At 38.4% G+C, this 25,505-nt stretch overlaps 1 protein-coding gene and 1 pseudogene across 3 annotated transcripts in view; one reads left to right on the top strand and one right to left on the bottom strand.

Moving 5' to 3' along the window:
* The window catches only part of SERPINI1 (serpin family I member 1), a 72,486-nt gene that overhangs the window by 24,106 nt on the left and 22,875 nt on the right, over positions 1–25,505 (bottom strand). The window contains exons 2-4 of one of the 3 annotated variants that reach the window (XM_047098720.1): positions 5,672–5,739; positions 2,559–2,825; positions 1,057–1,287 (exon numbers count right to left, since the gene is read on the bottom strand). In XM_047098720.1, the coding sequence (XP_046954676.1) occupies positions 1,057–1,287; positions 2,559–2,808 (481 nt within the window). In that variant the 5' untranslated portion in view covers positions 2,809–2,825; positions 5,672–5,739. Of the gene's footprint in view, positions 1–1,056; positions 1,288–2,558; positions 2,826–5,671; positions 5,740–5,782; positions 5,805–25,505 lie in introns of those variants that run through there. The other 2 variants (XM_047098721.1, XM_047098719.1) reach the window with 2 other exon arrangements.
* Positions 11,398–11,548, top strand: LOC124527459 (uncharacterized; annotated as a pseudogene).

Below are 25,505 nucleotides of genomic sequence, written 5' to 3'. Positions count from 1 at the left end.
TTATTCTTGACTTATTCTTTGAATGTTAAAATACAAACATAAGTTTCTTTTATCCTACATTTTAATGTCATAGTTGAAAAAGATAGGACCAAAATTTATATTCTCTCATTTTATTAATCATAGAACTTCTTTAGGTCCTTACAAAGGTGCCTCCGAATTTTGGGCATAATAGGACATAGGGCACATGGTCAGGGTTTTTGTTGTTCCCACATAAAATTTATTAGATTGATATTATTTGGGGGGTTTTGACAGTAGGAATTAATCTAATGAACATCTGTAATCTCCTTTCAGTTTGGTCTCATTTTTTTAAATTCTAATTTCAATTATGTTGGTGGTAAAATTAGAAAATAAAATGACAAAATATGAAACATTTGGAAAGCTTAAATACATTTTTAAAGTATAGATTAGAAATATTATGTTATTATTTTGAAGATTATTTTTCAAGTAATCTGTACACCCAACGTGGGGCTCAAACTCACAACCCCAAGATCAAGAGTCACATGCTCTACCAGCTGAGCCAGCCAGATGCTCTAAGATTAGAAACAAATATTAAAATAAACTTATCGCTTTCTACTTCTCCATTTATTTGGGTTTAAAATGGGCCGCTCTTTTAAAAAGAAATCCTATAGTTCTGTCATTTAAAAGCCAAACCCTGATTTTTAGCTCTCTCTTATTTTCTATTTTAAATATATTGTTAAGAGGGCCACCAACTGCCATCCTAACTGCTCTCTAACTCATTAAATAAGTTAGCTCAAACAAAGTTCCACACAGTGGTTAAGATTACCACACAGAGGAAACCCGTTATTGGGGAACACAGATTTCAGACTGATATATCAATAGTGCCAAAATTCTTTACATGCCAAAAGATTTAAGTTCTTTCATAAAAGCTTATTCATATGTAATGCTTCTAAAAAGACTATAATCTATACGAAATAATCATCAGATACTCAACTAAATGCTATCCTTCAAAAATTCAAATGGAGTGAGGGGGCAAGTAATTTCAGAAGTAAAAGACAGTTTAAACTATTAGACAAAGAAAGGAACCAAATGACATACTATTTGTGTTATTCTCCACCCACTTATTGATATGGTTGGCCACAGCTATATTTTGACTGAAGTCCACATGATTTACTTCTGCATGAAAATACTTTTTCAGCATTTGCAAAAATTCCTCATTGACATGAAATCCATTTTGCACAAAGAGGGAATTGGCAATTTTCATCACATACTGGCTCTCTTTAGCAGTTACCATGTTAGAAAAATCCTTCAAGAAGGAAAATTCGTCACCTGAAAAATGACAAAGGATAAGTTTATTAGTGGAACAAACACAGTGAACGATCACGGGGAGTGGAGAAGCACTGAAACACAGCAAGGGAGATTGATGGAACTTGGAGCCCAAGGGAAGAGCACTAACTTGTTCCCTACAGACATGATTAGAAGACTCCGGTATTTGTGCTACTTCCAGATTTTCAAATTAACTTTTAGTATTATCAACTGGCATTAGTTTTCACTTTCATTGATACCTTGGTAGAATCTATAGATTTTTGGGGGTTATTTCCTTTCAAAGTACTTAGGTTTATTTTCATTACATTGGTCTTCATTTTATAATTGTCAGGAAAAAGGATTAAGTTTAATTACCTAGTTTAAAAATTAAAATAGTCCTTGAAACTTTACTTTCACTAGACTTTTTTTTACCTAATAACGAGAAAAATCTATTCGAAATTAGTGAGTTCTCAACTTTTTAATGAGTCAGTTCTCATGCATATTAAAAACATTAAAATAAAAATCATACATCCTGTCAAAGTGATTTCAAAACAGCTTTTGGCTAAGAACTTTCCCCAATACATAACATTTTCATAACAATAAAACATTTCAAGGAATTCTTGATGCTCCTTTAAAAATGAAGACGCAATTGGTTTTAAGCAAAAATTTCTTTTAAATTTTTTTTTTTTTTAACGTTTATTTATTTTTGAGACAGAGAGAGACACAGCATGAACGGGGGAGGGTCAGAGAGAGAGGGAGACACAGAATCGGAAGCAGGCTCCAGGCTCTGAGCCATCAGCCCAGAGCCCGATGCGGGGCTCGAACTCGCTGACCGCGAGATCGTGACCTGAGCTGAAGTCGGACGCTCAACGGACTGAGCCACCCAGGCGCCCCTAAGCAAAAATTTCTGATATTCTTAGAGAATGATGTTGCTTTTCTTTATAGCAGTTCTCATAGTTATAAATTTTCACTTATTCAGGTGATAATTGATTAATATACGTCTCTCCCTCTGGACTGGAAACTCATTAAGAATCATGTGTGCTTTTATTTATCACAATGAGGCTTATTGAAATAATACTAATAAAATATACAATTTCCTTAGATTAACTCAGCTAAAGGTGGAGCCAGGAATTAATACTTTTCTTGGGTTCCCTAATGGTTCTCCTAGCCATATCGTCTCAGTGACATCACTTTCTCACATCATGTAAATACTGCAGCCTGTAGCATAAGACAGCATAACTGAGTTGACAGTTAAAGTCAAACCACCTTGAAAATGTAAACCTAAGCACACTCACCATCTTTCAGGCTGTCATATCCCATCGAATGACGGATTTCTTTCAGGGTAGATCCTTGGGCCCCAAGTTCCATCATTCCCATAGCGAAGGTAACACTCAGTGGAGAGAAAAGAATATTTTCATCTTCCCCAGTGGCTCGAAGATGGTTATACATATTCACTGACAACTCGGCAATGGTTTCATCAGGGAAAGTGGCCCCTAAAGCCAAACTTTGCAGAACCAGCAAAGACAAGAGTCCGAGGAAAGCCATGATGGGAGAGTTCAAACCTGAAAAACAGTAGTTTGTGTATTAATCATTAATTATCTCTGAGAAATGGAGTGAAAGGTAAAATAAGTAATAATTATTTCTTGGCAAAGCTATAAAGCAAACCAGGTTTTTAAATGTACACAGTATTAATATCTCATAACAAAACCCCCTTAAAGGATATGCTGGAAGATGCTATTTTTAAAAAGGCAATTCATAGTCAAATGAATAAATAATATTGCTAAGTTCTGAGGATTTTCTAGGAACAAGGTATTTCCTGGTCCCCACTGTGTACAAGAGTGTATACAGATGCATATATAACAAGGTATTATAGACCATGTTTGATGAGGCTGATTTATCAATTTTTCATATCTTCACCATATATATTTTGGTCATGATTTTGAAACAGTTTACTCTAGCTTACACTAAACTACACAGGTCCAGAAAAAAACTAATGAAAACCAAAAGATATGTACAAGGTTTAAGATGAACTAGTGAAGTCAGGTATTTGAAAATAACGCTTTACCCATTTACTTACTACAATTTATAAAATTAATGCACCATGCAACTGGGTTGTCAACCGGCAGGAAAAGATCAGACACACACCTGCCACGGGCCCCAGTTTATTCAGCCCAGGCTGCAGAGCCCACAGGAAGTGGTAACCCAGAGAAAAAGCAGGGTCAGCACATCCTTATGCACTTTCCCTTTGTACATTGGCTTCTATGAGGCGGCTACGCCCAGTGACAGTCTCGGGGCAGAGGAGCCTTCTACAATACTGTCCTTTTGTACTCAGGTTGATATTACCATTTCAACTTATACAAACTGATGCTTCTATTTAAATGAGTATTTCTAAATATGAGGCTTCTCTGGTTCTTGAACCATATTCTCTCTGGAAGAGAGAGTGTCAGTGCCCAGACAGCTCTAGATAATATTTCTGCCCCTTGGCACTCCAGTATTCCAGCAGCCCTGTCTCTCCACAAACAGCACACAGTGACAAGCACACACTGGGGACAGAATTTCCTCCTTCCTTGTGTTCTCCCGCTTTGTCACTGCAGGCATCTAAAAGCCGAACTGCCTACTCGGACAATCAAGTAGCTTCCTTGTTCACGATCTTAAAAAAAAAAAAAAAAAAAAAAAAAATCACTAAAACAGCATGTAAAGTGATACTGAGCAAACACATTTAGAAAATTGTGTTTCAGTTCGCATGGAGCATTAACAGTCCCCTTTACTCAGTTAACGGATGCGCACACATTCACCTAAGACTGGTGTGCTTCTGCCAAGCTTCCGAGTCACAACGACCTCATCCCTCCTGCGGTGTTTGAATTCCAACTTCAGAGAACTGCCTACTTAGTTTGTAAGTCCTTCACGTTTCAGGGCTCAGTTTTAGGTATCAGTTTTTTGTCTGAGAAATCCCGAGCACTGCCGCCACCCCTCCACTTTTGTGTGAAGGTTTAGATCACTCTCCTTTGCTTAGGAAGGTAAGGTTCAGCCTGTATGTAAATATGGACTCTCAAAACCCACGCTGTGGGAGACACGATGGCTGCCCGTGGGAGACACGATGGCTGCCCGTGGGAGATCAAGTGCACTGCTGTAGAACAGCGGCCAGGGGTGCGTGTGGTGCAGGGACTGAAGCCAGGGGCAGAGAACGCAGCTCCCCTGCTAGCCTACGAACTTGGGCCATCAACGGCAGGCTGCTGTGGCATCCTTTCTTCCTTCTGTACTCTAGGGAACTCAAAGAAAAGGTGGAAGTAGAATAGGGGAGCTTGAAGCTCTAGATCTGGATGGAAATTTAGCAGGTACCTCTCTTAGTTGAAAGAGACCTTAAGACATATATGGTATTTAATACGTGGGAGGTATTACCATTCAGTAGAACTTGGAAATATAAGTCAGACTCAAAGGTCTGCTCTTAAACCTAACACTATACTGCTGTCTGATATACCCTGCAAAGACCCAAACCTGGGCCTCATTACTCTCATTGAATGTTATCGAGTATAAGGCCAAGAAGTTGAAGTCACTATACGGTAGTGGTATCTGTCATCCAATAGCACAGCTATTTGGAAACCAATGCATTTAACATGAGTATCAAATTTTAGGTTAATAAACATTTTTCTTCATATAAAACAAAACCAACCTATTGCCAACCAACAAGCATTCCAGCAAACAAGGCCACGTCTATTATGTTCATAAGCATTTTTATTTCCAAGTGAATGTACCATGAGATAAATAAGCTAACACATGATGTATGATCTTTGGCAAATCACATGCCTTCTCTCAGTCTTAGCTTCCTCTTTCATGAAATTAAGATGCCAATCCCTACTCCACACTAGTATTGAAGAAATAAATGAGATAGTGTGTGTTTGAAGCACTCATTTTAAGCTACAAGTTATATTAATAATAGCATTATCATTAGAGAATATGTTTCCTAGGTTTGTATATTTGCTAAGTCAAGGAAAAGGCTTTAGAGCCAAAATGAGTATTTTATCATTCCTGCTCGCCCATCTAATGCAGCACAATTAGCCATTCATTCAGCCAAGATCAAAAGAGCACCATGAAGTTACCAAAATTTATAAGCACGGGATCTTGTCCTCAAGGAACTCCCATCATTGTACAAAAGCATATAATCAGTTATAGTCCTTACCTTTTTTTTTTTTTTTTTCAACGTTTATTTATTTTTGGGACAGAGAGAGACAGAGCATGAACGGGGGAGGGGCAGAGAGAGAGGGAGACACAGAATCGGAAACAGGCTCCAGGCTCTGAGCCATCAGCCCAGAGCCCGACGCGGGGCTCGAACTCACAGACCGTGAGATCGTGACCTGGCTGAAGTCGGACGCTTAACCGACTGCGCCACCCAGGCGCCCCAAGTCCTTACCTTTTTAATGAAAGAGATTCTTTTAAGAATCAGGAGAAGGGTAAATAACCTCTTCAGAAAATGCACACCTGTGGATAACAGAACATTATTTTCACTGACCAGGATACTCACTGGCCTCAGGAACCCCTGGTCTACATGGCAGATGGGCCAGATGCAGAAAGAAGCAGTGTTTGGTGGACCTGTGGCTCTGCGGTGTATCCTTATGGGGGGAAAGAGATGTCAAAACCACTAATGTATCTCTAGGCTTCTGGAGGTGTCCTGGAAAGAACAACCATATGTCTGTGAGAGAGGGCTCTTCCCAGGGCAGTGAGCGGCAGCCACTGATTTACATGCGGCTTAAATCAGGAAACTCTTTAGTAAATATTTAAAGAACTCTGTTCTGGAAACACACATTTTATCTATAGTTAAGTGATCTTTCCTTCTTTTAAAGGCAAAATTTCCAGGGTGCAAGAAAAATGACGTCTGTTAGACTGGCCCAGTCTTTCTGATCCTACTTACCCTAACCCTGGTCACTGGCCCTTTCCTGTCTGGTGCCTCTGAACTACTCTTTCTGAGGATTTTTTTTTTTTTTTCTGGGGAGAAGGGAAGATTTTCTTCCCTTCTTCTACCTTCTCAGTGGGGAGTGTTCTCCATGGATCTATTCTTGGCTCTCTTCTCTTCTGTGTAACGTTCTTCTCCTGTCTGCTGGTGAACTTCTCTCAAAGCAAAGATATTTCAACTATTATCCCTATTCATATTATTCCCAAGTAAGTAAAAGTCTAGCCCTGGCTTTATTTTTAATCTTAATTTGTGATGTGCATTGCAAATTATCTTGGGATTGTCTTAGCCTTTGACTCTGGCAGGCACTTCTAATTCAAGGTGGCTCAAACAGGACTCTGTCTTATCAACCAAAACCATTCTTTTCTTTTCTTTCTTTCTTCCTTCCTTTTTTTAATTTTTTAAAAAAATTTTAATGTTTATTTACTTTTGAGAGAGAGAGAGAGAGCATGAACAGAGGAGGGGCAGAGATAGAGAGAGGGAGACATAGAATCTGAAGCAGGCTCCAGGCCCCGAGCTGTCAGCACAGAGCCCAGTGCAGGTCAAACCCAAGAACCATGAGATCATACCTCAGCCAAAGTCGGCCGCTTAACCAACTGAGTCACCCAGGTCCCTTTCTTCCTTCTTTCCTTCTTTCCTTCTTTCCTTCCTTCCTTCCTTCCTTCCTTCCTTCCTCCCTCCCTCCCTCCCTCCCTCCCTCCCTCCCTCCCTCTCTCTCTCTCTTTCTTTCTTTCTTTCTTTCTTTCTTTCTTTCTACATCAAAGTCTTTGACTCCTTTCAATCTCCCTTTTCCTTATGTTCAATGAGCTGTCAATACTTACTCCATACTGCATTCCCGACACTTCTATCCATTATCCCATAACCATTCCCATGGCCATGGTGGCAGTTCCTCTTAATGCATTCTCAAGGACCCACCATTTTCAGCCATTCTCTGAAGTCTAGGTTACTGCCCTCTTTAATCCAACGTATGCATTGCCTCCAGATGAATTGTTTTGATTGTACCATTATGAACAGGTATACTTACAAAATTTTACAAAATCTTACGCTCTTCCTCACGCCCATTAGAGTAAAGCCCAAAATCTTTAGTCTCACTGTAGTGTGATCCAACATGTTTCTACCCACTATTCCCCTTTCAGGGATCCTGCAATTCTTGCCAGACTCCCTTTTGCAATACATATCCCAGAATTTCTCCCTCCTGTTGCTGGCTTGTGTAGTTCTTTCTGGAACTACTTCAACCTGGTTCCATATGTTCATATCCTAACCACTCCTCAAGGTTCTGCTCTACTTCCATTTCCTTCATGAACACCCTCCTGATTCTTAAGTTACAACAACAATTTCCCCCTCCTCTGAAATGTTGGCACATTTCATCTCTACCTCTCCAATAGCACATACCACTGCTTCCTTCCATTACAGATAATTCTGTACACGAGCCATCTCTTTTCCTGGGTTTTCTGAAGGCACAGATGTCAGTGCATTCATCTTTGTATATCTTAAAAGAATCAGAATAAGTACTTAATGATTTACACATAGTAGGTACCAAATATTTGTTGAACTAACATAGCTTGAGATGTAAAGGCTCACAAATGCTGCACGAGAAGGAAAAGCAGGAGTAGCTGCTGCTTCTAAATTCTCAAAGCTAATTTAATCTTAGTCCACAGGTAGTAGCTCATTTCCATTTTTTATTCCCTTTGATAAAGTGTTTCCTTATTGAGTCGGAGACGGTCTTTCCAGACTGACAAAGTGGCACTGTCACCAATGCTGGCATAATGCAATGGCTGGACACGGGATGCATTAACAAACAAGTGCACCACCTTGAAAAATCACCAAAGGTGCTACCCAAATGTTACTGTATTAACATTAGTCTACAAAATGCCGGGGCCCCACCATTAATCATAATAATCAACACATTCTAAAACAAATTACTCTTACATGGAGCATTACTTCATAGATTCATTATTTTCAAGCTACTGAATAAAATGCCTTTACATAAAAACAAGGGGCTGCAGTGCCGGAATAGTAGTTGATTGTGCTGTTGCTAGAAAAGGCAGAAGTAGTTGAGCTATGAATAAATTACCATTAACTCTTGCATCTCTCCTTTATGGTACTAGTGGCCGGATAGGTTGTGGCCCATGCATGTGTGCATTTTGCTTTAGAAAACACTGCGTTCGAACAGGTCAGGGAATTAAATCTTATAATTGAGGGATGAGTGATCACAGAGCTGAAAGCTAGCACAGTAAGAAAGACTTAAAAAAAATCTTTCTTAGTAGTTAATGGTATTTATAGAAAGATGGATTATTCATAAATACAACTTGTTGCCTTTTTTGGATAACCCAATTATTTGAAATAAAAAAAATGGTTTCATAATTGCGAACTGAGAAAAACTGAAAGTATTCTTTAGATGGTGAAAAGAATTGCTGAGGAAGATCCTTTCTCCAACAAAAAAACAGCCACAGAAAATAACTAAGGAAGGGGTGCCTGGGTGGCTCAGTTGGTTAAGTGTCCGACTTAGGCTTAGGTCATGATTTCACGGTTTCTGGGTTTGAGCCCCACGTTGGCTCTGTGCTGACAGCTCAGAGCCTGGAGCCTGCTTCAGATCCTGTGTCTTCCTCTTTCTGACCCTCCCCCACTCACACTCTATTTCTCTCTCTCCAAAATAAACATTTAAAAAAAAGGAAGAAGAGAAAGAAAGAAAGAAAGAAAGAAAGGAAGAAAAGAACTAAGGAAAAAATATCTAAAGCAAAGAACACGATCTTGAAGCACTCTGGCCTATTAATTCTCATATTTTTGCATGTAGTTATTTTTTAAATGTTTTTATTTATTTATTTTGAGAGGGAGAGAGAGAGAGAGAGCATGAGCAGGGGAGGGGCAGAGAGAGAGAGAGGGAGAGAGAGAATCCCAAGCAGGCTCCATGCCCAGAGTTGGCGCTGGATGTGTGGAGATTGATCCTACAACCATGAGATCATGACCTGAGCAGAAATCAAGAGTAGGATGCTTAACCAATGAGCCATCCAGGCACCCCACATGTAGTTATATTACACTGGGATAGGGGCAAAACAGTTTTATAAAAATAATGCCTCTTACAATTACATAAAAGAATGAATGTATCAGTCACATATAAGAATAAATATTTCATCATGAAAAGAAGACCGTTCTTCAAAGTGGATATGTTTGAATTCATGGTTTCACTAATTTTTTTTTTTCTTTTCTCCCCCCTCCCACCATCCCCCCCGGCAGGGTTAGCACTGGGTGTTTGGAAACCACTGCTCTAAGTTTGGTTAGTTCTAGTTCACTTGGTGGAATTTGGAACGGAAATTTGGAATTGTTCTCTGATTCACTAAGAGAAAGGGCTGACCTAGATCAGCAGCAATGAAGCTGGAAAATTTGTCAAAGAATTTGTCACACACAAAAAAAGGAGTCATTACCTTGTGAAACAATCCATATTTTACCAACCTATAATGTAGCAAATTTCCTCAACTGTAACATGCGTAATGTTCGTCTCCACCCCCAATGTTAACTCTTCTGAAATTAGAATAAATCTTATAATCAATGTCCAAAGAAACCAGCCAGTCCTCAGATGCAAAGCTGTGCCACTGTGGTCATTTCCTGCCTAAGTGTCATCGCCTGAATAAGTGTAAACTTTCAGCTACTTTTTTATCCTTGTTTTCTCAGTCGACATGTTTTCTTTGGTGGTGCCTCCCACAGTTGAGTTTTTGCTTAAACCTGGAGGCAGAATTATCTTCAGTAGCACTGTACTGTATGGCAGAAAAGGAGCCACGGAGGCAGAGAACAGAGAAGAGGATGTAGATTTACTATAAGTGATGCAAGCATTTACCACTCGAGAAATGAACTGACTGATTTTCTTGTGAAACAGCAGCCAAACGTTTTACAAAGGATTCACGAATATAAGACCCATGTAAGTAAATGATTTGTGCAAGTGGATATATCTCTTGTCCTCGGGATATGTACAAAAGAACAGTCTGTCGGATGCCAAGCAGCACAATTAGAGGCAGAAGAATGTGCCAAATCTCTCAATATAAATCATAGTATTTTCAAAGCCAGGAAAGGTTAATGACACATGCATACTTTGTGGAGGACTGTTGCTCAAGTGCTAGGCTGTCAATAGCTTCCTGATAACTTTCAAATTAGTTGTATAGATGTGTGGAGGGGTGTGGGGTAGACTAGTCAAATAATCAAAAGGAAATGGAGAGAGCACACCAGCAATTTTTGAAATGCCTTAAGATTATATTTTCAATCACAAAGGTCTACAAGTTTTGATCAGAAAATGCATTATGAAGAGTATCATCTCATGTGCCTCATAAATGATGGCCAGAAGTGATTCAGAACAATGAAAAGAAGGCTCTGACTGAAAAATCTTGCTTATTAAGGGCATAATATGCTAGGGTATAAATAAACATACTTCATTGTGCTATTTTTAAAAAAGAACTGTATAATTTTCTCCTTAAAATGTTCTTTCTCCCAAGAAAGATGTTATTAAAGATGTATTTTAAAACCAAGAGATCAGAACCAAGGAAATAAAGGAATGCAGGAGGTTTAATTCTTTAATCACAACATTTATGAAATTATGATCCTTCCATCCTTTTCTTTCTTTTGCTTCTCACCCCAGCTATCTAGCCCACCGTGATTCTTTCCATACTCTCTTACATTTTGCCAAAAAAAAAAAATCACATCTTTATGTTTTTTCCTGTTCTACTGAATCAAGCAAAAAGGAAAGCTTATCAGGTATCTCAGAAATAAGGAGAAAATGGCCAGGTAAAATCAAAGGGGCAGAACTATGGAGAGAGTAAGCTACAGATACATAATTTACCAGAAAAAAATTATGAAAGACTTGAAAATGGACCAACATGATTACTGGATGTCTTCAGTGAAAAACTATGGATTATCTAGAACATACCTTCCAGGGTATCTGACTATGAGTTTGGAACCCTTCATCTTCTTTGAACAATGTTACAGCTCTCTAAGATAAAGATAATTGATAGGGATGCAAAGAATTCTTATCTATAAAAAATACTTAGTGTACATGTATGATTGAATGCAATTGATTATTGCCCTGTGGATATTGACTAGTTTTGTATCTACAATGCAAATGTGTTTCAGTATTCCTCATGAGTTTATATATTCATCTGCCTTTTGGATTCTCTAATGAATTGGTTATAATAGCCTCCTGAGTCATCGCTTCTCGGCCTTGTGGCTAAGATCAAGTGTAGTATCTGTTCTTATCAGTTTAATAGCTTCCTGAGTCTCTCATTAGTTAATGAGCTACAGAAAATCTGTGATATTTTTTCATTTTACATTTGTTTGAGAGTCAAGATTATAACCCTTAAAAAATAATGATAATTTTACTAATTTTAAAAATCCTTGCAGTTGGAAATTTTTCTTTCCAAAAATATTTATTTTCACGGGATACTCCAACAATCAAAGTGGGAAGGAACTGGAACATTAGTCTTTTATTATTGAATATTCCATAATTATTGGTTGAATTAGTACTATATCAGTGGTACCCCAGAATGATTTAGTAGAACTCTGTGGCTTGGAATTACTGATCACATAGCAGCTGGCACTGAGCGGCTGTGCAACAGGCCTAAAGTTCTTGGGTATTTTGCATGCATCCAAATAGAAGGTTAGGCCTGGAAGAGTCTATGGTGGCCTGCTCATTTAGGGACTAACTAACCCTGGAAATGTTGAGAAACAACCAAGGGAAAATGTGCTAAAACTCCCCAGAATTTGTAAAGTGCTTTGGTATATATGAACATATTAAGTCTGAATTCCTCGGCATCAGGAGGAGGCTAACTGGAATGAAGATGAACTGTGACTTAGAAGATTTCCTTTCCTTAAAGAAGATGTGGTATATACATATATATTGGAGTATTACGTGGCAATCAAAAAGAATGAAATCTTGCCATTTGCAACTATGTGGATGGAACTGGAGGGTATTATGTTAAGTGAAATTGGTCAGTCAAAGACAAATATCATATGACTTTATTTACGCATATGAGGAATTTAAGATACAAAACAGATGAAAATAAGGGAAGGGAAGCAAAAATAATATAAAAACAGGGAGGGGACAAAACGTAAGAGACTCTTAAATATAGAGAACAAATAGAGGGTTGCTGGAGGGGTTGTGGGAGGGGGGATGGGCTAAATGCGTAAGGGGCATTAAGGAATCTATTCCTGAAATCATTGTTGCACCATGTACTAACTAACTTGGATGTAAATTAAAAAATAAATAAATTAAAACAAAACAAAACAAAAGAAAAAGAAAAAGTGTCCACACAAAAACTTTAAAAATAAATAAATAAATAGCGAGCAGATATTTTGAGGAAAAAAAAAAAAAATTCCTTTCTTTGCGGATGCCCAAGGCTTCCAAAGAGTTTTGGAGTTTTTTGGTGCCAAACATCCTCTAACTAGTAGGAGGTAAGGGTTATAAACTTTCAAGAACACTTCACAACAAAGATAACCTCTTGGGAAACTGTTTAGCTCCATAAATCAATGATGAGTAAATGAGACTCTGGTCAAATATTTTCCCATGTTAGGCCATAAGAAATTTCTAAAATCCAAAAACCAAAATACTCAATTACTCTGTGTCCTTCAGAAAGTTAGAAAAATGCAGTCCAGCAGAACTTTCTGCAATGACATAAATGTTACATATGTGTACTTGTTCAATGAGGTAGCCATTTGCTACCTGTGGCTATTGGGTACTTGTAGTGTGGCCAATACAACTGAAAACCAAGTATTTTAAGTTTAATTTTAATTTCAATAGCCACATACGGCTAGTGGGTATCATATTTGACAACGCAGAGCTAGAGGTAGGCCAAATAGATTTACTCTTCATAACATGGGTTCTTGACCAAATAGCCTATAACACAAGTGCTTAAAACAAACAGAAAAATTAGTAGAATGAACTCCAAAAACCATGTCTCCTTACATAAGATATTTTGTTTATAAACATACTCCTTTTCTTCAAGAGATCTCAATTAATAAAGAGGCTCCATTGAGAATTCCAAAGGCTTTTGATTAAAGTGGGTGACTACTGGGACAAGCAAAGTCGATGCCAACAAGCACCAGTGAGCTGGCAGATCCCAGCCCTCCTGGAAATGTGACTTGGGCTTTCCATAAAGTGGTAATGAATAATTCTGTTTGGCACAAGCAGGGAGACTTTGTCCTTGCCAGTGAATGACTTCCTTTGGAATATTGTCAGGAGAGCTAGACAAGTGACACACAAGCCCTAAGGCAAGATTCAGGCAGTCGTTTCAGAGAGATGGGTTAAAACGTCATCATCAATCAAGGTCATGTGTGGCTCAAGGCCATTTTGAAACTAAGCCAGGCATTAATGGTCTTAGCTTACCCATTAATACTTTAAGAAATCCCTACTGATTGCTCTCCCCCAGCCTATGGGCTTAGCTGTTTAAAAGACTGCAGAATGTTCCTGCTGGAAACACCTTGACCAGACCCTCATTTTATAGGTGAGGAAATGGGGTTATTTGTACTGAACAACTTCTTACATACAAAGGATGTTTAATGAGCTATGAGAGAGGCTAAAAAACATACAAATTTGAAATGTGAATGCAATCTCTAGAATTCAATTCACTCATTCATTCAGTCAGTGGTTCAAAAAATACTTATTCTTGATAACTGCATGCCAGGTCCTGTGCAAAATGCTAGGGATACAGAAGATAACAGGAAGATACAAAATATATGCTTTTGTGGTATTTCCCTTCATGTATTAGGTATACATTCTTTAAAGAGATCTCCAGCTTTTAATTCAGAGCTTTAAAAATATTGGATTTTCTAATTCCCCCTATGAAAATGTTGCTTATGTAATAAAGTTTTTACAAGCGGGCTATGCCCCTGAAAATCTGAAAATACTCAGCTGTAAGGGTGCTTCTCAACTGTTTTGCTAATGGAGGGAGTATGAGCCTCACTCACCCTCCAATCATTCACTAATGCTTGAGTGTATCCTGAAGGGCTGGGAAATGAGGTAAAACATCTGGAGAAATTATGTCAAGAAAAAATTCTCACAGAAAGACTTTCAGAGTGTTTAAAGCCAGTTTTAAACTGGTCTGGATAATGCACAGTCAGAACTATAAATACAGTATGGTAATGCGATGACACCCTAATAGAGGACAGTAGTTAGGGCTGTTAGCCACACCCACCACAGTATCCCAGATACAAGGTATTTACATTTGTATTTATACCAAATTATATTTGGGTTATATTTAGCGTTCCTGCCTTGTCTTTCTTTTACACATTCTCTGTCTCTCCCCTTTATTTTACTATTTTAGCTTGAAGAGCCCTCACAGCTGGTGTTGGGTTTCACCTTCGGCTTTTACCTCTTGCCTTATTTCATAAGATCATGTGTGAGGGTTTGAGGACATCCCTAAATTCTTCTGAGGTGAAATGCTTAGGTTCACTTTGCCTCAGGTCTGTTGAGACCACACAAAGCTGTTTTCTTATCTTGGCTAATAAGTATAATATTCTCAAGACCCGAGTGCTCTGGTAGTAAAATGGCATAAGTTCATGGGTTTCTGACACCGAGATGATTGCAGAAGGATATTAATATTAGGTTGAATTTTGTGAAATTGCCATTTTTATAAGTCAAAGTGGTCAAATAATGGCACCTTCATATGCTTCAACCTACTATCTCGTGAGAATTTGCTGTGCTGCAGGCTGAAGGTTAGAACTTTCATTTGCTGTTTCACTACTTTTTATTTCATGCAGTTATTTCAGTATTTTGAAAAGTCACAATATCTCACACTTTTAAAATGCATACTAGTTGAGAAGCTGGAAAATATTTATTATAATCTTTCTCTTAGAATTCTTTCACCTTGTGTTAGAAATGCTAGAAACTGACACAAACACCAACCTAAATTAGGTGACTCTTTCTTGAAAAGAAAAAACAAACAAACAAAAAATACTTGTGGCTTACTTACTGTACCCTGGGGAAATTAAGTTACAGGCATTGTTTTCTAGACAGTCTTTTGCAGGACTACAGAGCATGGGGAAAATGAAAGTGAGAATGTGTCAAAAACTAATTTTACTGCTTTGTTTTTTAATACTCCTATAAACTAAAAATACAAAATTACTCTGATATTGATGAATGTATTAATGCTGCCTGAAAATATCCACCTGTTAACTCTATTTATAAACCTGTCACACACACTGTGTGTGGGGGATTTCTAAAAGAAAGTTTGGTTTCCTCTTCCTGTTCATCACTGTCAGTGTCTGAAAAAGCAACTTGTAATTTTTGTTGCCTGGGCCAACAAGGGAAACATTAAGTAGATATAAAAAGGCTCCATGAAAGTATTCTGGTTACATCTCCCTGTAAATTTCAGAACCACATTTACAATATAGTAATAGCTGTAGGAAGTGTGTAGAAAGATGATTAAGGAAATCAGCCAATGTTAATGTTGAATAGGCAAAAAAAAAAAAAAAAAAAAAGATAAGCAAATGAGAGAGAGAGGAGAAGAAGAAGTTTGGGGTGACAGTGTACTTCTCCTCCACAAAGCAGAGTTTAAAGCAATCTAAATAACAATCAACCCTTATCATTTTCAGAGATCTGGAGAGACATGGATTTGTTTTCTTCTGCATCTTCTAAGTTTCACGGTTCTCACTGACTGGAAATGGTCCTTTTTATCAAACTCCTTCCTTATACAGCAGCTCAAGGCTTTCCCCATGGTTGGGCAGGTCAAATGGGAGGGATATTTTTTGGATCTTATATTGGTCACCAGTGCCCACTGCCCTGGCACACCGTGAGAGCATGTTGCTCTCCTCAGTCAACCACTGAACGAAAGATCGCACAAGAGTCATGGTGAAATGCAGGCAGGGATGTCTACTTTTCATTTTCCTAACTAGGGAGCTGCTTCTTACATATCCTAAACATTATTGAAAGTTAAAGCCAGTTGTGTCAGAGAAATTTCAGAGAATATTTTTAGGACTCCAAGATATGTGTCAGGGTCTATCTTGCAGACAACTTGCCTATACATAAATTAGAATAAAATGAAATTGTTCTCTTAAGTTAACTTTTTAAAAAATACATACAGATAATTGGCCCTGCAGAGAATGAATGAACGATGGGCATCAGGTTGGTTTGAGCCTCACAGATTTTACAGTGGAATAGATCTACAGATCTATATTTTAAATATACAGTTATAGTCCCAGTAAGAAAAACAATGAGAGTCAAAGTTCAACTTGAGTTAAGCTCAAGAGAATCTACTCAGATAGGAGGGATATGCTGTCATATTTTCTCATTTCTAGTGTTGCTTGAGAGTCTACATGTGAGTGTCTGGGATCTTGAAGGCTAGGGAATTGTTAATACGCTTTAAGAATATGATAGGAATATCTCAGTTTCAAATTAAAAGAGAAATTCTTCCTATAAAACAGATCATCTGACATCAGTTTTCTCCCCAGAGACCAATTACTTCATGGAATTCTAGAGCTGAAATAATGTAACGGGCTAGTCATCTATACATAATAAACAAATCATGGCTAATCCTCATAATAAGCTGGAAGGTAACCCCATTTTACAGATTAAAAAGCTCAAATTCAGTGAGTTTAAGATATTTTACCATGTTCACATGGCTTACTAAGGAGTGAAAAGGGGATCTGAGCTTTCATCTGAAGGCTTCAAATCTCATGCTATTTTTACTGTGCCACGCTGCCCCAGGTGGATAGGACTTAGAGGTCACTTGGTCCACTTCTCATATTGAATGCAGGAATTCCACAAAACCAACTCTGCTTAAATTCCTTGTGTGTGTGTGAGCTTTGTGTTTGTGTGTGTATGGGTGTGGAGGGGGGAGGAGGGACCTCTGAGTTTTTTATTGGATTCCATGCTAGCAAGGTATCTTGTAGTTTAGATGAAATCTCACCGCCTTTAACATACAGATCCTATGTTTGCCTATTTGCCTATTGCTACATTTAACATACATTGCTATGTTTGCCTATTGCCTGTTGCTACAACAGGCTTTAAGTAAAAAATATATTAATTAGGGTCTTACCCTGCTATAGAGTACATTATAATACTTTAACTTTTTTAACTAGAGAAAGTTAAATTGGTAAAACCTTCACAGACAACAAAATTCAAAAGTTATGAAAAGGCTTATAGTGAAGATCTTCTATCTCCTATCCCCTCGTTTGCCAATTTCTCTTGGTGGAACCAACAAATGTCATCATCCAGAGATATCTTATATATGTACAGTATATACATTTCATCTTTTGTTATAGAAGTAATAACATAATATGCATCATATACACAGTGGTGTGCAACCTCACTTTTTCATTTAGCAATACATTTTGCAAACTATTTGCTATCATTACATAAAAGGCTTCCTCATTGTTTTTTTGTTTTGTTTTGTTTTTTAGCAGCTGCACAGCATTTTACTGTATGGATTGCCATAAAATACTTAATTAGTCTCCTACCAATGGGAATTTAGATTATTATAATCTTTTGCTATTACAAATAATGAGATAATGAGTAATCTCAGAAATATATCATTTCACAGGTGTGCAATGATCTCTGCAGGGTAAATTCCTCGAAGTTAAGCTGCTAGGTCAAAAAACACAAGTACTTGTAATTTTGATAAATATTGCCTACTGACCCTACATTGAAATTACACCATTAAAAGCCCTAGAAAGAAATAAGGAAGACCTATACAGAAGAAAAATTGAAATATTGCTAAAAACTAGACACAAAAAAGACTAGAATGTTTCATCTCCTATGTAATCTTCCTAAAATAAGGACAGGTGAACATGTTGAATGACACCATAGGGGTACAGTCAACAAGATCCAGGTGGTAGGAAACTCCACAGGACAACTTCAGTTTCAACAAATAAAATGCAGGAATAAAGGCCAGTGAGAGCTGGGGAGGCAGGAAGCCAGTGGCTTCAAAGAGTCTTGAGAGACATAGCCACAGGTTGCTATGCCTGACCTTTATTTGGATGCTGGGTGAAACAAGCAAACTTTAAAAATCACGTATGGTATTATGAGACAATGTGGGAAATGACTAAGATCAATGGAAATGGACATCTTCTCCATAGATAGCAATATTCAATACCATAAAGATTTCAGTTCTCCCTACACTACTGTATGCATTTAGTGTAATTTCAGTAAAAATAGCAACCTTTAAAAATTAGACAAGCCATTCTAAAGTTCACATAGAAAAAACTAAGCAAGAATAGCAAAAGAAAAAAAATTCTGGGGAAAAAATAATACCGATGAAATACTAAAATGCATTTAAAAACTATAATAATTAGAAGAGGGTGGTGAGAAATATAATTTGGTATATGATAAAACTTGGCATGTCCAATCGGTGGGGTAGGAGATTATTGAGTACATGCTAAGAACAGAATATCCATATATTAAAAAATAAAGAAGATGAGTACTTTGTACTTTAAATTAAAATAAATTTCAGATGGGTCAAACTTTAAAAGTGAAAATTGAAGCTTTAAAATTCCAGGGAGAAATCCTGGGAACACAGAAACGACCCAGGAGCCATTAAAGAAATGATTAATATGACTGTAGGGAAAATTAAAAAATCTGTACAGCAAAAACCACAGAGTAAAGTCAAAGGGAAGTGACAAACTGAAAAATCTTAAATTACAGATAAAAAGATAATTTTCCTACCTTATACAAGACCTCTATAAATCTAGAAAATCAACAAAAATCCTATAGGAAATTAGGCAAAGGACATGAATAGATCTTTCACTAAAATGATACTTAAAAAGCTCTTAACCACATAATAATGTGGTCAAACTTTTTGATAATTATTAAAACTACACCAAGGTACCATTAGTTACATATCAGAATGATGAAAGTAATATTAAGGCCTAAATTCTTAATTATTTAAGAATGACTCTAAGGCCATCTGACTTGTAGAAAAAAAATGACTGGGGCAAAAAAGCAATAACGTCTTAGAAGTTATAGAACACTCCTGTAATCTTTAGGCTTGTGTTATGGTTCTAACTTATGCAAAGGTCACAACATCAGATGATCTCTCTAATCCAGAATGTAATGGAAAAACTAGAACAAATAAAATCTTTAAGTTTTAAAAAAGAGTCAAAAATAAAAATCCATAAAGATACACATTTTGTATTAAAACTTGTACACTTGACTCAGAGGGGCATGCCGTGGACCCTACTTCAGAATATTTACTTTGATTTTATATACAGTCCCAACATAAATTTTTGTTTTGATTTGGTTTCCCATCTTTAGCAATTACAAGAAAGAAAAAAAAAAAAAGAGGGAGAGAGAAAGGTTGCTGGAGACAGGCATACTGACTTTAGGAAGAAGCCACAAAAAATGTTGGTCTACAGCAAATGAAAAACTATGTAGATCTGATATAAAGACTTAAAGCCTAGGACGACTTACTATAGGCACATTTCCTATGAGAATCATGGTATTACTGCAGCATCCAGTGTTAGATATTCATGAGGATGCCCTTCAGCCGTCTCAAAAATAATTCTTACTCTGCTCAGGACATATGGAAGGATGCATGTAATATATGTTAGATAAACTACCCATAAGCCATTGGAAACAAAATATTGGGATATTTACCAAGATATGTTTCATTTGTCTAGAAAGCTCAATTGTGCAAATTCCTCCTTGGACACAGCTAAGTGTGATCACTCTAGTTTAAAAGACAAGTAATAAATTGTCACTGGTATGCTTTTGTGCTTTTGTTTTTTACCCACAAGTCAGCTTTTCCAAGCCTCCATAATTCTGAATTGAATAATACCTAACTTACCTTGTAATTACTTAAGGAATAGTTTTGTGGGTTTATGACCTTACTGCAGAACATGTCATATTTCAAAATTACTTGCCTTAATGTAATTATGTTAATGAAGTGAGATTATGTTCATATTTGAATCTGCATGGCTTCATAATGGCAGCAGTCGGCATCATCTGTTGACAGCTCTCCTCAGTGTCTGAGGCAGGGAGGCTCTCTGGTCAATTTTCTTTTTGGTTGTGGTTTTCTTTGATGTTCTTCACTTTTTAGCAATGAACACGGATGGCATTTTAAAACTCAATTTTTTGACGATGAAGTGACTAGGCAACAAAAGGTGTCCTCAGAGGGGTGAGTTACTTTAAGATTGAGAATCTAGTATGATTAGATAGTGTGTGCGTAGCCTCTAAGGATCATTAATATCATTAATGTGAGGCAAAAGTCCCAGACTAAATGGCTTCTTGGGAAGTGTAATTTATTCAGAATGACATGACTTTAAAATGTTTTTATAACCCAATATTTAAAAAAAGGATAATTAAACTATTTCTCTAAATCAGCACTTCTCAGTGTGTGGTCTGGGGACTTCTACCATCATAATTTCCTAGGACATGATGAAAACACAGGGTAGGGGCCACATCACCAACCTCTTGAATCAGAAATTCTAGACCCGGGCCCTAGTATTTTTAAGAGATCTGTCAGGGGATTGTTTGATGTACTCAAGGGTAGATACCAACTAGGATATACCTGTAGGTAGAACTGAGGTAAAAACAATGCAATGGTGGTGTGAGAGAACAGGGGAGGAGGAAATAGTGAGTGCTAATTAAAACGAGGCACTTCACAAACCAGCTCATTTATTCCTTTACAGTGTGGTGGGCAGTGATGTTTACATTTGTTTCTAGGATGATGGCTGAATGTTGACCTGTTTCCCAGATTGTAAGCTCGATGAGGACACAATCACATCTGTCTCCCTCAGGACTATCTGGGCCTAGAGCATGGCTTGGCCTGTCTGACCTCCATATATGCTGAATGAATGATTTACGTATATTACCTGTATTCACGGATGAACAAATTGAGACTTGGAGACGGTAGGTAGCCTAAGACCACCCAGTTGGTAGTGAGCAGAGACTCAGGGCTGGTACCAGAGCCCAGGCTGCTTTCCCTAGACAGCCCGCCTTGTCATAAGGCATTCGTAAATATCCTGGGCATGGGCGGGGGGGGGGGGGGGTGGGGACCACTCAGCAAAAGGGAATAAGAGAGAGAGAGGGTGACAGGGAGTATTGCAGTTTGAAGGAAAAAGATTAGGCAGGTTTCCCTGAGTAGGTGATTTCTGGACATGGGCTTTAAGGAAGAGCCATGCCCCTGATAACTGGAGTCCGAGGCCAGGGATTATTAGCAAGAGCCTGAAGAAGGAGTGTGTCTTTAGTTCCAAGATCAGCCAACCCCGATGGAATAGAGAGAGTGAAGCGGGGAGTGGGTGAAAGCCTAATCAGAGTGGGGAGGAATGCAAAAAGACAGCCCCTTTGAAGAACAGAGAAATCTGGCAGTAGCTGGATGGAGACCACAGTTGGAAGAGGGTCTTCTTTGTTTGCCTGTTTGAAGTACCAAACAGGACGCTTGTCTCCTAGTAGACATGCACTGAGAGAAGGCGGATTGATGATTCAGGAGAGGGCATTTCAGGAGTTAGGTATTGTGAGGAGAGAGGATGAGAACCTGTGCACAGGAAGGGGGTGGCCTTACATCGAAGCACAGATAATTCATCTATAGATACAGGAGAAAAGGCAAAGTATGTGGGTACAGATGCTTTCAGGTGCGGAGCTGTGGTAGCAGGAGAATGTGAATTTTTTTTTTTAAGTTTATTTACTTAGAGAGACAGAGAGAGAGAGAGCACGTGAGAGAGAAAGAGGGGGAATGCAGAGAGAGAGGGAGAGAGAATCCCAAGCAGACGCTACAATGTCAGCACAGAGCCTGACGCAGGATGAGATCGCACAAACCGTGAGTTCAAGACCCGCGCAGAGATCAAGAGTGAGATGCATAACGGACTGAGCCACCCAGGTGCCCAGACTGTGAAAGTTTTTTTAATGGGTTCCCTTTTCTCCACGAAATAGGATGCAAGGTCATTAGCTAAGAACAAGCCAGGGAGCAGGTGCCAGAGAACCTGCCTGCAGTACATTTTTCACTGCATTTACTCGTGTGTAAGCACTGTACTTGGTAGATCTGCTTAAACATATGGAAATATCTTACGCACGTACTCTTGCCAAAGCAGTGTTACTCATCTTTGGTTAGAATTAGCTTGGAAAGTAAACCGTGCAAGTAATGAATTTTGAAAAATAAATTAATACAGATTGAAAACCTTCTTCTCTGCTCCCACTTGTACTGTAAATTTATTCTCTCAAAATTATTTCGTGTTCTGAATGTCATTGAGGAATTTAGTAGATTGCTGAGCTGCACCCCAGAAGTGGGTTTCCAACCGTAATTTAATTGGAAGGGTTGTAACTAACTTTCACCATATGGGACTGCCAGATGTAATCAATGCAATACAAGTTTGAAGAAAACATTATTGAGTGTGTCTAAGCACATTTTATAAGCAATGAAAGCTATCATTTATGCAACAGAAATCACTCTAATGTCTTATGAAATTAGGGCATCAGTAGAATGCATAACTGTTAGAGGGTTAATGTAGATCAAGTAATTTCGGCTGAAAGCACACTATTTAAAGACAAACATAAGTCGGATAATACAGGTACTACTCACCACTCCTCCAATCTACCAAGTCAACTAATTTATAAGGCTAGCATGGCCTAAAGTTTTTATACTAATACAAATGATGATACAGGTGGAAGCTGATTCAGCTGGGAACTTAATTTTTTTTTTTTTTTTTAATGGAGAATCTGGGCAAATTCCTCCCCATTAAGTAGAGGCCCGCAAAGATTTTAATCTGGGGCCAAGGTATGGTTTAACAAACTGAAAGTGCCACCACTGAACTTGTAGCTTATTATTTGGACTCTTCAAGACTTACAGGTGTTGCAACCCTTGGGGCACCTGGGCGGCTGAGTTGGTTGAGCTTGTGACTTTGGCTCAGGTCATGATCTCGTGTTCCTTGAGTTTGATCCCCAGGCAGGGCTCTCTGCTGTCAGCACACAACCTGCTCCAGACCCTCCCTGCCCCTCCCTGCCTTTCTCCATGCCCCTCCCTGGCTTTCATTCTCTCTCTCAAAAATGAAATAAACATTGAAAGAAAAAAAAAGTTGTTGCAACTCAGTGGCTAATCGTGCAATGAATAAACTTATAACAAAACTGTGATCCCGAAAGTCTATTGTTCGCATATCTGAAGGCAGGCTTAGAACAAAAATATCACACCTGAGTAAACCATTTAGGCAGCATTGTTTTCTCCCCCTCCAGGTTAGGCTGAAGAGGGCTCTTGTACAACCAAAGAGTTCATCTGCACTAATTGTGTATCAGGAGTAACTATTGTACTAGCATTAAATCTTGCTCAAATACAGATGCGTATATCCCATATGCTACCAAAACAATGGCATTCCAAAGCTAAGGATTCAAGACTACCCACATTCAGAGAATAATCATCTGGTCTTATTCTCCCTGGACTTGGCCACTGTTATTGGCAGAATTGTTATGAATAAAACTTAAGAGTTAACACCTTAAATCATCCTGATGTTGAACTCGTCCCCTGCACAGGCTGATAAAAACACATGTGTGAAACCAACAAAGGAAAGGCAAATTCAGATCCTTTGAACTGTGTAATCTTTGGTCAGATTAGATAAATTCAGAAGAGATGTTCCATTTCAATAATCCATAGACTTTAAGCAGATTAAGGATTATGAAGCAGTCAAGATCACACCTGAGCATATAAGCGTACACGCACACACACGTGCGCACACGCACACACACACCACACCTGCACCATTTGGAGCAAGGCTACCAGAACTGAAGAATCTCCTGCTGCCAGCTTATGAATTTGAGCTGAGGCAGTATGTTCAACCCAGGGGCACAGTGTGGGAGGATTGGAGGCTGGCTTCTTCTCTGGCCGGTTGCCTTCCACCGCCCTGGTGCCAGGACAAGTTGTGATGAGTTCCGAAGCCAGGTTGGAGCATCTTCTCTTGACTTCAGTTATCTAGCTGGTGGCTGGCCCTTCTCCTACCAGACCCATTATGACTTTAGTAAGACATGATTGATGGCACCACAAAGAGGAAATGATGAGGCTAGCCAGCTGGACCACAGAGATATTCGGGCAGCAAGATTAATTTAAGCTTGCCAGTTGAAGCAGGATGTAAGTAGATTCTAAAACAATTCCCAGAGCACAGTTAATATGAAGAAAATAAAGTTTACTTTTAAACAGTCTGTAAGTGGCCTTTCACTGGTGGATGTGCACTGAATGTTTGCAGAGAAATAATAAACAGGACCTCAAGGATGCTGGACTTCAAGGCCAATTCTGTTGTCCTTGCTGCGATCTTTGGCGGCTGAGTTACTACCGTTCCTGCTTAGAATGCTATTCCTAGCCCTTTTCACCTGGTTAACTTCCATTTCTCTTTCATAACTCACTGCAATGAAGTCAGCCCCCAAAAGTTATTTACACATTTGTGTGTACGGTTCTCAGTGCAGTGTTTTGACTGGAAGATTCTAAACAAATGTTTGTCGAATGAAAGACGGTAATAGAGAAATAGCCACATTTATGGAATATGAATAAAAAGAAACTGGATGGAGCGTGAGAAGACTTGAACTTGAGTTCTAACTCCACCACTCACTAAGCAGCAAATCTTTTACTCTTGCTGTTTCCAAGTCTATTAAGTGGGAATACTAATGCCTTCTCCATCTTCTTTGTTAAGCAGTTATGAGAACAAAGGGGCTATAGTGAGAAAAACCAGATCTAACAGAACACCTGGCTCCATAATGGGTAGCCTTGGGCAAATCACTGAAATGGGTGGCATGTATTTCCTATGTCAAGTGTGGATCAAAAAACTTCCCTATCTTAGGCTTCTTTTATAAAGGGACATTCAAATACCAGAAAGTGCTGTGGCCTTTTTAAAATTTATTTTTTTAATGTATTTTTTAAAATGTTTACTCATTTTTGAGAGACAGAGAGAGAACACAAGCAGGGGAGAAGCAGAGAGAGAGGGAGACACAGAATATGAAGCAGGCTCCAGGCTCTGAGCTGTCAGTCAGCACAGAGCCTGATATGGGGCTCAAACTCACTGACCGTGAGATCATGACCTGAGCTGAAGTGGGACACAGCTGACTGAGCCACCCAGATGCCTCTTTAAAATTTATGTTTAAAAATATTTTTTAATTTTGAAATAATTTTAGACTTACCAAAGACATTGGAAAAAAAGAGTTCCCATGTACCCTTTACCTACTTTCCCCGGATGTTACCATCTTACTTATAACTGATGCATGATCACCAAAACCAGGAAAATAACTTTGATATGTTACTTTTAGCTGATGTATAGACCTTATTCAAACTTTTTTCCAATTATTCCACTAATCTTCCCAGTCCTGGATTCTATCCAGGGTTTCACACTGCATTTAGCTGTCATGTCTCCTTTGTCT

The sequence above is a fragment of the Lynx rufus genome, unplaced genomic scaffold, assembly GCF_022079265.1.
Source record: "Lynx rufus isolate CCGP_SWC_20201006 ecotype Redwood Valley unplaced genomic scaffold, mLynRuf1.p SCAF_5, whole genome shotgun sequence".
Classification (NCBI taxonomy): Eukaryota; Metazoa; Chordata; class Mammalia; order Carnivora; family Felidae; genus Lynx; species Lynx rufus.
Note: the sequence above shows the minus strand (reverse complement) of the source record. Positions and strands in the feature narration are given on the sequence as shown.